Source organism: Zalophus californianus, chromosome 6, assembly GCF_009762305.2.
Source record: "Zalophus californianus isolate mZalCal1 chromosome 6, mZalCal1.pri.v2, whole genome shotgun sequence".
Lineage (NCBI taxonomy): Eukaryota > Metazoa > Chordata > Mammalia > Carnivora > Otariidae > Zalophus > Zalophus californianus.
Genome location: NC_045600.1, coordinates 90,704,711 through 90,718,713, shown reverse-complemented (window position 1 = coordinate 90,718,713; position 14,003 = coordinate 90,704,711). Strand labels below are relative to the sequence as shown.

General features: G+C 40.1%; 2 protein-coding genes across 6 annotated transcripts in view; one reads left to right on the top strand and one right to left on the bottom strand.

The window, feature by feature from the left end:
- The window catches only part of FAM227B (family with sequence similarity 227 member B), a 233,428-nt gene extending 227,218 nt beyond the window's left edge, over positions 1-6,210 (top strand). Inside the window, exons 16-17 of the mRNA XM_027569742.2 lie at positions 2,946-3,015; positions 6,068-6,210. Of these exons, the coding sequence (XP_027425543.2) occupies positions 2,946-3,015; positions 6,068-6,187 (190 nt within the window). The 3' untranslated portion in view covers positions 6,188-6,210. The remainder of the gene's footprint in view (positions 1-2,945; positions 3,016-6,067) is intronic.
- The window catches only part of GALK2 (galactokinase 2), a 132,889-nt gene continuing 125,083 nt past the window's right edge, over positions 6,198-14,003 (bottom strand). For 4 of the 5 annotated variants that reach the window (XM_027569734.2, XM_027569736.2, XM_027569737.2 and 1 more), the window contains one exon: positions 6,213-6,772. In XM_027569734.2, the coding sequence (XP_027425535.2) occupies positions 6,556-6,772 (217 nt within the window). In that variant the 3' untranslated portion in view covers positions 6,213-6,555. Of the gene's footprint in view, positions 6,773-14,003 lie in introns of all 5 variants that reach the window. The other variant, XM_027569735.2, reaches the window with a different exon arrangement.

Here is a 14,003-nt window from a genome sequence, read left to right as displayed (position 1 = left end):
AAATAAATAAATAAATAAATAAATAAATAATAAATAAATAACAAATAAAAAATAAATAAACCTGTAACCCTGCCCTGCCCTAGGGAAGATGTAAACTAGAAAAACAACCTATTTAGCTGGTCTCCCTTGGGCTAGTTCTTTGTTCCCTTTCTGCCCCTACACACACAAACACTTTTTGGGCACATTTAATTTGTTTATTTTACAAATTAGAGTATAAAAAGGAAAACTATAAAGTACTGAGACTAACCTACTTCTAGCATGCCCACATGCACAAGAATGTGTCAGATGAGCACAGCCCTTCAGACGGGCGCCTTGCAAGACAACAAGCTGTGTGCCATTCATCTTCTAATTACTATTTTGGAACTTAAAAAGCTAGTTTCCTATAGAGCTGTCAAATCACTATGTTGTACACCTGAATCTAATGTAACATTATACAGATGCTATACTTCAGTTTAAAAAAAAAAACAAAACTAGTTTCTGGGCTCCTAGCTGGCTCAGTCAGTGAAACATGCAACTTTTGATTTTGGGGTTGTGAGTTTGAGCCCCACATTGGGTGTAGAGATTACTTAAAAATAAAATTTTTAAAAATAAATAAAATAAAAATTTAAAAGTTAGTTTCCCAGTCACATGAGAAAATCCAATCCATTACTTTAGAATATTATCTCACTTTTTACCAAATATCACCCAAATTTCCCCTTCAGAATGCCCACATAAAATCTGATTCCAGGGGAGCCTGGATGGCTCCAGTCAGTTAAGTGTCCCCGACTCTTGGTTTCAGCTCAGATCATGATCTCAGGGTCTTGAGATCAAGCTCCACATCGGGCCCCATGCTGGACATGGAGCCTACTTGGGATTCTCTCTCCTCCTCCTTCTGCCCCTTTCCATTTCCCCTGCCCCCACACTCTCTCTCTCAAAAAAGAAAAAAAGGAAGGAAGGAAGGAAGGAAGAGAGAGAGAGAAAGAAAAAGCGAAAGAAAGAAAGAAAGAAAGAAAGAAAGAAAGAAAGAAAGAAAGAAAGAAAGAAAGAAAGAAAGAAAGAAAGAAAGAAAGAAAGAAAGAAAGAAAGAAAGAAAGAAAGAAAGAAAAGAAAAAGAAAGAAAAAAGAAAGAAAAGAAAGAAAAAGAAAGAATGAAAGAAAGAAAGAAAGAAAAAGAAAGGAAAAGAAAGAAAGAAAGAAAGAAAGAGAAAGAAAGAAAGAAAGAAAAAGAAAGAAAGAAAGAAAGAAGAAAGAAAGAAAGAAAGAAAGAAAGAAAGAAAGAAAGAAAGAAAGAAAGAAAGAAAGAAAGAAAGAAAGAAAGAAAGAAAGAAAAGAAAGAAAGAGATCTAGTTCCAGGTGACTTTTACAAGTTCCCCCAAATTAAATCTATATGGGACAGGATTTCTCATCACTGAGGATGTAACAGAAGAATGTAGGACAGTCAGAGCAATTTGCAAGAAGCACTCAAATATGTTTCATGCAATGGGACATTGTTAGAGAAAATAAAGGGAAAATATTCATATATATAAATCTCATGTGCCTGTTAAATCTATAGGCACAGCATACACATTTCTCTCTGTAATCTTCAAAAAAGAGATACTCATGGAGAGGAAAGGAAAGGTAAGCAGAAAGATGGGGGTTAGGTAGTGGTGGTGGTTACAGCCACTGAATTGTACACTTTAAAAGGGTGAATTTTATGGTATGATACATATGTCAATAACACTGTTATTTTAAAAAAGACAAGAGGGGCACTGTAAATTAAAAGGGTGAGTCAGAAGATGGCTTTATTTTAACAAAGTGAGATGAACCAGAGTTCATCTCAAGGAGATTCTAAGAGGGTGTTACCGAGAAAGGGCATCAGGAATATTTTGGAGTGTGTTTAAATAGGACTATGAGAAAGAGACCCAGACTGGGAGAGCCAGATTTGAGAAAAACCAGAGAGGAGAGCCCCAGAGGGTAATCCTAAGTGAGGGGAAAAGCCAGTGGAGGAGATGAAATGGGCAGAGATAAAGCAGAAAATGAGCGAGGGGCATTTGTGGGTGGCAGAGCACTAACGCAGGAGGCCCTTAAGAGCTAGGCCTATTGCACCCTGAGGGGTGCCCGACACTAAATGCTAAAGAAACCGAGAGAGGCAGCCTTGCAGGGTGGCTAATCTAAACTTTATGCTTTAGCAACGTATATTTGGAATTTTCAGAAATGTTTACTTCCTACAAATTCCATGGAGGAAAAATAATTTTAAAATGTCTCACTTGAAAATTGCCAGTGAAATTAATAGCCATACATCCTTTTTTTTCATTTTTGTTTCTCTTGCTAATGTTTCTCCCTCATCCCCAGTTATTACCCATCCTAGCTTTTGCCTACCCCTGCCTCTCCCCTCATCCACAGATCTCTGGAAAGTTTTCTGCTGCCACCTGAATTCAGCTCTCCAACTCCTTCCTAAATATTTCTTGAATGAGTACTCGGTGACAAAAATCAGGATAGATTCCTGGATTCCTGCGTCCCCGAGCTTCCAGCCTTGTCCGTCTCTTTCTCCCCAGATCTTTCCCCTGCCGGCCCCTTGTACTCTTCTGTCCGCATGGACACTCCTTAAAGTCTGCACCAGAGCCGGGCAAGCGAAATCAGTTCAGCAAATTCTGTGCTCACTCTCCTCACTGAAGAGAATGCTTCACTCCGGTGGTTGAATTGAAGGCTCGAGTCACACTGCTTGGGTTCAAATCCTGTATTACTTGCTAGCTATAGGACTCTGGGCAGGTTAATTAACCTATCTGAGCCTTTTTCCTCATTTATAATACTGGATAATAGTAGTACCAACTTGATAAGATTGTTGTAAGGACAATTGAATGAATATATGTAAACTGCTGGTAAATGCCCAACATATTAAATTTTGTGTAAATGTTAGCTCTTAGTTGGTGTCAGTATAAAAACAATTGGTTTGGCTACTGACTTTTTTTTTTTAATTTTTTGATTAGACTCCAGGCAAAGGCTACCAAAAAACCTTACGAAGTTAAGAATGACTTCGAGAATTTCCTCCATAAACTGGTATGTTTCCTTTTTAGATAATTGAGAATTCTCTCTGTAGCTTCTCTTATATGGACTGGACATTTAATAAGCAATATATGGTTTCACATCCAAGTCACAGTGGCAAGGTAGAATACACTATTGTCATTTACATCCACGTGTACATTTAAGATAATCTGTTTTTCATAGTAGTGACAACCTCATGCCCACTTACCCTCATCCCTTGCTTCTGACCATGGGCAGTTTATGCACCTGAAAACCTCCAAATGTGGTCAAAATTTCAAACTAATAGAAAATTATCAGTGTGTGAAGTCATATTTTATGTTCTGTTATTTCAGCAAAAAACATATTGGATTCTAATGACCGTGTTAGCTGAGTGGTCCCTGCAGAAATTAGAAGGTTCTAAACAGGACTCAAATGAGAGAGAGGAAGAGAAGAAAGGAGCCTGCTCCGTCTTTCCAGTTTTCTCTGTCCCCTCCTCATGCTCCTCCTTAACTTCTGGGCAGTTCTGTTAAATCTGAAGTTTCTTCGTCCCTTCCAGCAGGCAAAAACATGTAGAGAAAAAGGTGCAATAAGTGTGGGGGTTGGGAAATGTGAGGTCAGAAACAGGAGAGAGCTTTTTATTTTTAGCGTGTCTCTAGAACGATCCTCATTGGTTACTGCTGTGATGTCAAAAGCCGAGGTTAAATAATCTAATCAAATTCCCATCTGAGCCAAAAGGTGAGAGAAGGGAGTAAAACACTTGGGTATTTAATATTAAACAAATAGGACTATTCTTCACTTCTACACAAAAAAAATTCTTTCTCCCATTCTTCTTGGTCTCCCTTCACTACTACTACAGACATGGGTACAATTATTTCTGAGGTATAAGAAAACCACTGTGCCAGTGTGCTGGTGGAAGGCAAGTGACCTCAGCAGGTACGTGGTACACGGCCTGAGTGTCAGGGAAGGTACAGGTTGTGGAAACCTGTAGCACACCGAAGGGCCCACGCCTCATCCAAACAAAGCTATACCGCAGCTCTAGTTCACACCCCCCACCTCCCAGGAGTGGAGGCCAGCGGAGAAGCAGATCTTCCACCATCAGGAATCCAGGTTCTTCTGTAGAATTCCTGATTAGAACCCCACATTTGTCAATACTCTGGGGGCCAAACTAAATGTATCTGCAGACCAGATGTGGCCCGTGGGCTGCTGGGTTTGTAACCCCTCCTCTAAATGCTGGACTTGGAGCTCTTCAAAAGCTACCTCCAGCCAGTATAACCTACCTTCTCCACCGTATCCCAGGGCAAACTCCTCACCCCCCTGAACCTTCTGAACACCCCACGTTTGCTCCTAGTCGTATACTCACCCATCTGCAGCGCCTACTCCCCAGCTTTCAAATTCTACTCATCCTTTAGGGCCCTGCTCAAATTCCATCTTCTTCATGAAGCTTTTTTCCAGTTGTCCTAGCCCCAACCTTCCCAGAAAAGTTTGAGATCTCTCACAACTTCTAGAATAACAGTGATGATTTGATTGAAAAACAGTTCTTTTCTTCAAGCCAGACATTGAGACAAATAGAGAGTAGACCCCTGGCTCAGAACAACTGCGTCCTCCAAAGCAGAGGGCACAATGGAAATTTTTACTCACCTGTTGCAAGAAGGAATCTCATGGTGAAAAATTTAAATAGAATAGCAAAGCAATGGAAAGTACCACATTTTTTGTTTTTTGGGTTTGGGTTTTTTTTACAGTAATCCAGGTATCTTTAAATAATTATGTACCAACCACAGATCTTCTGTGGAAAATGGAAAGGTATTTAAAAACAAGGAAATGCAATCTGGGGTGCCTGGATAGCTCAGTCTGTTAAGAGTCAGCCTTTGACTCCGGTCATGATCCTGGGATCCCGGAATTCCTCACTTCTCCCTCTCCTTCTGCCCGTCCTCACCCCCACCCCAGCTTGTGCTCGCTGTCTCTCTCGCTGTCTCTCGCTCTCTCTCAAACAAATAAATTTAAAAATTTTAAAAAACAAAAACAAAGAATTATTTAAAATCAATTCAGATTTTGGATTATTGGATGTTATAAAACTCAAAATCCTTTCAACAAATTTGACTTAAGCTTTCTCAAGTGTTTACCTTTCTTTAAAGAATGAAAATGCACCAGGAGTTTGTTTTAGAAGAATGGGTTTCCTAGTACTTTATATGACTGCTGTCCTTTGAGAAATACTAGAACCAGCTTTGCCTTAGCCTCTCTGAAACTGAGATTCAAAATGATGATGTCCAGTCTTTAAGCTGTACATTAACAAGCAAAACAATCATAGAATAATACAAAATTGTGGTAATTTTCTGGATAATTCATACCATAAGACTGCTGCTGCCTCAATTATCTGATAATATCAGCAAAATGTTTTTTGGTCTAAATCTTCCTATAATTCAGGAAGGCACTCTTGCAAGAAAGCCATTCACTTACCATCACCACATTACACATCACCACAAACACTTCTGGCCACTTTTTTTTTTCCTGACCACTTTTGATAAACATATACAGGACTCACCAACACCCCTGCCCAATCCCAGAACCCACTCTTACCCAAAGGCCTGCACACCCCTCCTCCACTGCACACCATGGTCCACATATACATACGAGAGCAGCTAGACACACAACAGGCGGTTGCAGGCCCGGGTGCGGTTTCCTAGACTGGTAAACATGCCTTCTGGATCAGAGCGGTTAAGTTATAAGTTAAGATCAGATCTTAACTTTTAAGAAAAGTTGGCATAGAGTGGGAAGAAAGTAAATTCAATGAACAAATTGAATTATCTGAATTATCATCCAGATAATTCTCCATTTCAGTGTGAATAGAGATAAAGACGGAAAGTGTCTTTTATCTAAGTTTCTCTATTAAGTGATAGAGAAAGCTCAGGGCCAAAAGAACTGAAAGTGATTATTTATGTGATAGCACATAGTTTTTAAAAGTAAATGAGCCTAAATCCATCTTTGCTTTAAAAAAAAAAAAGTGATTCTTCTCATCTTGATAATTGGTGTAACCTCACATTCAAGTATCCGGGAAAATTTATGAATCTTTAATAACGTATTATTTTAATAGCATTCTGAAGCTCGAGCCAAGAAAGAGTTTCTGGCATCACTCTCATCATCATCATCAACAGAAGACGACAGCTATGAAGAAGAGGAAAGTCCAAAGAAACCAGAAATGAACTGTGTTTAAGAATATGGCATACAATGCAATTGTATCCTTTTAATTGTAGCAGTATGTTTAATTCAACGCCAATCCATGGGGTCAGTATTGAATGTCTTTTATCATTCATCTTTAAAAATCCTGAAATCAGTAAATCTCAGTAAATCATTCTTAAGGGAACTGTCCAAGCATAACTTTGGCTTTTATTGGTAGAAACATATTTTAAAATGGAAAAATAATCATTATGAAGCATAGAGAGCTTTCAACCATTTCTTTGGAAATACATCTTGATAATAGCAACCGTTCATCATAATACAAAACAGAAAGAGGATTAATTTACTGTGGCATAAGAAGTTCTGCCAGTTCCTAAATGCCCTAAATAGTTTCTCTGAGATTTTCTACATTGTTTGGGCCTCAAGGAAAACCAAAGCCCCGCCTCCAGGTTTGGTAGCAAACAAACTCTGCTTCTCAGATGTTACGTTTCGGTCGCTCCTCTGGTAATAAGCTTCGAGCACGTTTGCTAGGAAGCTGGTCAGCTTGTCAGCAGGTACTAGTGATACTGTGCAGCCTCCCCATCCTGCTCCGGTGAGTCGTGACCCTTGAGCCCCAAACTTCCTAAAACAATGAGAAAAAAAACACACATTAGAACCCGTAAATGAAAATGAGAGTGGTTTGCCTGGTGCGTAGAGAGAACACACAGCCTACTCAAGTTCTAAGAAGAGAATATGTGTGGGTTTCTTTGTGGGGGAGGGGGAAGGTAGTTCAGTGTGGCCAAACACTTTAGGACATGAAGAAATTTACAGTGTTTCAGAAGGTGACTGGGAATTTAATTGTATCTAAAACTAGGCCATGATTCTGGCTCCAAGCAGTAAAAGTTAGCAGTACTATTTGGTGAGAGCTGACAATAACCCACTATATAGTCCTGATCCCATAAAGTCACCAATTAAGCAGTTGTATACAGCAAGCTTGCAGGCGATCAAGAAGAGGCAACAGGCATGATCAACATTATGAGTCAAAAGGTGGCTCCAAATGAGGTCAAATCCAAATTTAAAGTGCAAATCTTATATAAGTGAGGACTTCCTCCAGTGGCTGTTTAAGGTGTGTTCTTAAGGCTTGGCTATTCCACATAAAAGAATCCGTCCCCTAGAACAGACAGCCTAGATTTGTGCTGAATAAATTTATCCACAAAGAACATGTTATTAAACTCTAGATCAGTTTGTCTGTTTAATCTCTAATGGGAAGTTATGCAGACCTTTCCACAAAAAGGGCAGTGGCCTCTACAGGTCCACATGCATCTTCCCTGCACCTTTGGGAGCTGGTCTAATGACTGGACTCAGAATTTACCATTAGCCAAACTGTGTGATCAGGATGGAAACCCAAACCATCAACCAGGCACAGTTTCAAACCTAAGATCTGTACCAAAGTGAGAGGCCCTACACAAAGCACAAGGGTCCCCCATCTTTAAAAGATGTAATTTACCCTGATAATAAAAGTTAACATGTACTTCCAATTCTTCCTAATAAAATTTACTCCAAATTTATAGCAGATTAAAAACTCCATAATTAGTTTAGCACAATTTTGTCCCCCTTTTTCCATCTAAATGAGCTACTTTACTTCCTGGAAAATATCAATAGAATATTAACCCTCCTCTAGGACATCAGATTTATGGCACACCAGTAATTCATTTTCCCCTCAATGATTTTTTCAGTTGATTCCTTTTCATCATCTGTTTTATTAATTAAAGTTTATTTTTCAAGTGAAAATAGATGTTTAAGGAAGAAAACAAGATGCTTGCAAATAATAAAGATTACTCATCTCCTGCTGTCCCTCAGACATTCAGCTTATAGCCCAGTAGCTGAACTGAGTCTGGACTCCTATCATCCAGGCTGAAAAGTTTCTCTGACTGTGGGATTCTAGGAGATTCTAGGATAATCCTGAATTCCCAGGCTGGCAAAGGGTCATTCTGCAACTTAGTGATTTGAAAGAAAAAACAAAAAAAAAAGTAAGTTGTGATATGCAGTCACATCAGACTATCTTTCCCATGGAAGATGCTGAAATAAAAAAGGAGGTGTCGCTGAGGCATCTCTGGAAGATCCTAACATCAGGGCATCAAAGCCATCCGGGGCATAGTCTAGAAAACAACAGGGTGCCGTCCTACGTGATTCTCTAAGATCCAAGCTCTGCCATTGTGCTGGACTCAAACCAACCAGGGCCGTTATGGTCTTCAATGGACTTCCAGACATATTTTCTTATGCTTTCTCATTTGAACAGTTTCTGAAAGCTGTGGTTTCAAAACTGAACCTGAAGCAAACTGAGTGTTGTTTCTAACTGGCTGCAAAACCCATAGGAATTGTGCCAAAGGGCTTATTTTCCTCAGTATTCTGCCAGTCTCCAGAAAGCAGAAGCTAGAAGTCTTTCTGGGTAAATATATTCACTTCCGAGTCTCCAGAAGTGCTCTGTCGCCACCCTGCCTGCTGCAGATGGAAATGGATGAGGCTGCATCAGCCACATGATCTGAAATCATCAGGGCTCCAATTTTCCAAACAGAAAATGATAAATGCTATTATAAATAGCCTTCTGCCCCTGAGTCAATGGCACTTGTGGTCACAAATCAGGGGGCTGCCCCAGTAGCTGCTCAGCAGCCTGCCCGGCTATATACACTGACAAAGGGCAGAAAGGTCCTGTCTGCAGTGTTCCAAACTGGTCCTTAATATGTATGCCCTTTGGCATATGCCATAGAAATTCAGAGAGAAATTCAGAAGTTAGGAGACCAGTATAAACTTCATATTAAGAAAGAAGAGTGGGTGAGCCATGTTTTTCCTGTGAGAACACTTAAGACATTAAAAATACAGATCCTTGGAGGGCGGAGCAAGATGGCGGGGGAGTAGGAGACCTGGATTTCATCTGGTCTCAGGAATTCAGCTGAATAGGGATCAAACCATTCTGAACACCTACGAACTCAACAGGAGATCGAAGAAGAGAGTAGCAACAACTCTCTGAACAGAAAAGCGACCACTTTCTGGAAGGTAGGACGTGCGGAGAAGTGAATCCGAGGCGATATTCGGGAGGATAGATGGCGGGGGAGGGGGCCTCCGTCGGCCGCTTCTGGCAAGTGATAGAGCTGCGGAGCACAAAATTGGAACTTTTAGAAGTCCGTTCCGCTGAGGAACGTCACTCCAGTGGCTAAGCGGGAGGTGGAAACCTCGCGGTACAGTGTGTACTCAGGACCCTCGGGGTCACAGAAAGACGGGGGGTGCCTGAGTGCAGCAGAGCTCCCAGGTATCGGAGCAAGGAAGCCAGCTGCAGAGATGGAGCCGAGGCACGGGGTCTCAGCTCAGGGTTGCCATAAACTGTGATCCCGGCCCACTCGGGCCACTGCGCCTCCAGCAGGGACCCAGCAAACAGAGCCGGGGAGACTCCCCTCCCTCCCACAGGAGAAGCGGCACAGGAGCGCACCACAGGGATCTGCTGGGTTTGGAGACTCCACACGGGGTCGGGTGCCAGAGATAGAAACGCTTGGTCACAGGCCGGGTGAGCACGGAGTGCGGCCGGAGACCGGGGACAAGGGAGTGACTGCTTTTCTCTGGGGGCGCACTGAGGAGCGGGGCCCCGAGTTCTCAGCTCCTCCGGGCAGAGAGTGGGAGGCCACCATTTTCACCCTGGTCCTCCAGAGCTGTGACAAGAGCTTGCAGGAACAAAAGCTCCTGAGAGCAAATCCAAGCAGCTTGCTTAGCCCGGACCGACAAGGGCGGGGCAATTCTGCCTCCAGCAAAGACATTTGGGACCCACACCAACAGGTCCCTCCCCCAGAAGATCAGCACGAACAGCCAGCAAGCCAAGACCAAGTTTACCGATCAAGGAGAACAGGAGAACTCCAGCGCTAGGGGAATACTGCACATAGAATTCATGACTTTTTTACCATGATTCATTAGTTTTTCAAAGTTAATTTTTTAACTGTTTTTTGGGGTTTTTTTAATTTTTCTTTTTCCCTTTTTCAACCAATATTTTATCAATCCCTTTTTTAAAAAAACATTTTTTATTTTTCATTTTTGGAGTCATATTTTATCCCTTCATAGTAGTTACCTTTATTTTTGGCATATATATATATATATATATATATATATATGTATATATATATATATATATATATATAAGTTCTTCTCTCTTTAAAATTTTGAGATACAGTTTCTTCTAATAGATCAAAATATACCCTAAATCACTAGTGTATGGCTTTGTTCTAGTCTCCTGCCTGATTACAGTCTCTCCCATTTTTTTTCTTTTTTTTCTTTTTTTTAAATCTTTCTTCTTTCAAACAACTTCTTATCAATTCCGTATATAAAACCTTTTATAAGTTTCATCTTTACAGTCATCTTCCATCCCTTCATTGTATCAACCCTTATTCTGTCTTTCTTCCTTTAAACGTTTAGGAGGCACTTTCTTCTAACTGACCAAAATACACCAAAAATCTAGTGTGTGGCACTGATCTATGCACTAGCCTGATCATATTTGATCATATTCTGTTTTTGTTTTGTTTTGTTCTGTTTTTGTTTGTTTTTATCTTTTTCTTTTTCTTTTTTCTTTCTTTCCCTTTCTTTTCCCCTGGTTTCAGGTCTTTTCTGAATTGTATACAGTATATTTGCTGGGGACGTTGTTAACCTGTTAGCATTTTGTTCTCTCATTTATCTGTTCTCCTCTGGACAAAATGACAAGATGAAAAAAATCATCTCAGCAAAAAGAACAAGAGGTAGTACCGTCTGCCAGGGACCTACTCAATACTGACATTAGTACAATGTCAGACCTAGAGTTCAGAATCATGACTTTAAAGATACTAGCTGGGCTTGAAAAAAGCGTGGAAGTTATTAGAGAAACGCTTTCTGGAGAAATAAAAGAACTAAAATCTAACCAAGTCGAAATCAAAAAGGTTATTAATGAGGTGCAATAAAAAATGGGGGCACTAACTGCTAGGATAAATGAGGCAAAAGAGAGAATCAGCGATATAGAAGACCAAATGATAGAAAATAAACAGGCTGAGAAAAAGAGAGATAAACAACTACAGGATCACGAGGGCAGAATTCGAGAGATAAGCGATACGATAAGATGAAACAACATTAGAATAATTGGGATCCCAGAAGAAGAAGAAAGGGAGAGAGGGGCAGAAGGTATATTGGAGCAAATTATAGCAGAGAACTTCCCTAATGTGGGGAAGGAAACAGGCATCAAAATCCAGGAGGCACAGAGAACCCCTTTCAAAATCAATAAAAATAGGTCAACACCCCGATATCTAATAGTAAAACTTACAAGTCTCAGAGACAAAAAGAAAATCCTGAAAGCAGCTCGGGAGAAGAGATATGTAACCTACAATGGTAGAAACATTAGACTGGCAACAGACCTATCCACAGAGACCTGGCTGGCCAGAAATGACTGGCATGATATCTTCAGAGCACTAAACAAGAAAAATATGCAGCCAAGAATACTATATCCAGCAAGGCTGTCACTGAAAATAGAAGGAGAGGTAAAAAGCTTCCAGGACAAACAAAAACTGAAGGAATTTGCAAACACGAAATGAGCCCTACAAAAAATATTGAAAGGGGTCCTCTAAGCAAAGAGAGAGCCTAAAAGCAGCATAGACCAGAAAGGAATACAGACAATATACAGTAACAGTCACCTTACAGGCAATACAATGGCACAAAATTCGTATCTTTCAATAGTTACCCTGAATGTAAATGGGCTAAATGCCCCAATCAAAAGACACAGGCTATCAGATTGGATTAAAAAACAAGACCCATTGATATGCTGTCTGCAAGAGACTCATTTTAGACCCAAAGACACCCCCAGATTGAAAGTGAGGGGGTGGAAAACCATTTACCATGCTAATGGACACCAAAAGAAAGCTGGGGTGGCAATCCTTATATCAGACAAATTAGATTTTAAAACAAAGACTGTAATAAGAGATGAGGAAGGACACTATATTCTACTTAAAGGGTCTATCCAACAAGATGATCTAACAATTGTAAATACCTATGCCCCTAACATGGGAGCAGCCACTTTTATAAGGCAATTAATAACAAAAGCAAAGAAACACATTGACAACAATACAATAATAGTGGGGGACTTTAACACCCCCCTGACTGAAATGGACACATCATCTAAGCAAAAGATCAACAAGGAAATAAAGACTTTAAATGAAACACTGGACCAAATGGACTTCACAGACATATTCAGAACATTCCATCCCAAAGCAATGGAATACACATTCTTCTCTAGTGCCCATGGAACATTCTCCAGAATTGATCACATCCTAGGTCACAAATCAGGTCTCAACCAGTACCAAAAGATTGGGATTATTCCTTGCATATTTTCAGACCACAGTGCTTTGAAACTAGAACTCAATCACAAGAGGAAAGTTGGAAAGAACTCAAATACATGGAGGCTAAAGAGCATCCTACTGAAGAATGAATGGGTCAACCAGGAAATTCAAGAAGAGTTAAAAAAATTCATGGAAACCAATGAAAATGAAAACACAACTGTTCAAAATCTTTGGGATACAGCAAAGGCAGTCCTAAGAGGAAAGTATATAGCAATACAAGCCTTTCTCAACAAACAAGAAAGGTCTCAAATACACAATTTAACCCTACACCTAAAGGAGCTAGAGAAAGAACAGCAAATAAAGCCTAAACCCAGCAGGAGAAGAGAAATAATGAAGATCAGAGCAGAAATCAATGAAATAGAAACCAAAAGAACAGTAGAAGAGATCAACAAAACTAGGAGCAGGTTCTTTGAAAGAATTAACAAGATTGATAAACCCCTGGCCAGACTTATCAAAAAGAAAAGAGAAATGACCCAAATCAACAAAATCATGAAGGAAAGAGGAGAGATCACAACCAACACCAAAGACATACAAACAATTATAAGACATATTATGAGCAACTATATGCCAGCAAATTAGATAACCTGGAAGAAATGGGTGCATTCCTAGAGATGTATCAACTACCAAAACTGAACCAGGAAGAAATAGAAAACCTGAACAGACCTATAACCACAAAGGAACTTGAAGCAGTCATCAAAAATCTCCCAACAAACAAAAGCCCAGGGCCAGATGGCTTCCCAGGGGATTTCTACCAAACATTTAAAGAAGAATTAATACCTATTCTCCTGAAACTGTTCCACAAAATAGAAATGGAAGGAAAACTTCCAAACTCATTTTATGAGGCCACCATTACCTTGACCCCAAACCCAGACAAAGACCCCATCAAAAAGGAGAATTACAGACCAATATCCTTGATGAACATGGATGCAAAAATTCTCACCAAAATACAAGCCAATAGGATCCAACAGTACATTAAAAGGATTATTCACCATGACCAAGTGGGATTTATCCCTGGGTGCAAGTTTGGTTCAACATCCGCAAATCAATCAACGTGATTAAATACATTAACAAAAAAAAGAACAAGAGTCATATGATCCTCTCAATAGATGCAGAAAACGCATTTGACAAAGTACAGCATCCTTTCTTGATCAAAACTCTTCAGAGTATAGGGATAGAGGGTACATACCTCAATATCATAAAAGCCATCTATGAAAAACCTACAGTGAATATCATTCTCAATGGAGAAAAGCTGAGAGCTTTCCCCCTAAGGTCAGGAACGCGGCATGGATGTCCTCTCTCACCACTGCTATTCAACATAGTATTAGAAGTCCTAGCCACAGCAAACAGGCAACAAAAAGAAATCAAAGGCATCCAAATCGGCAAAGAGGAAGTCAAACTCTCAGTCTTTGCAGATGATATGATCCTGTATGTGGAAAACCCAAAAGACTCCACCCCAAAACTCCTAGAACTCATACAGGA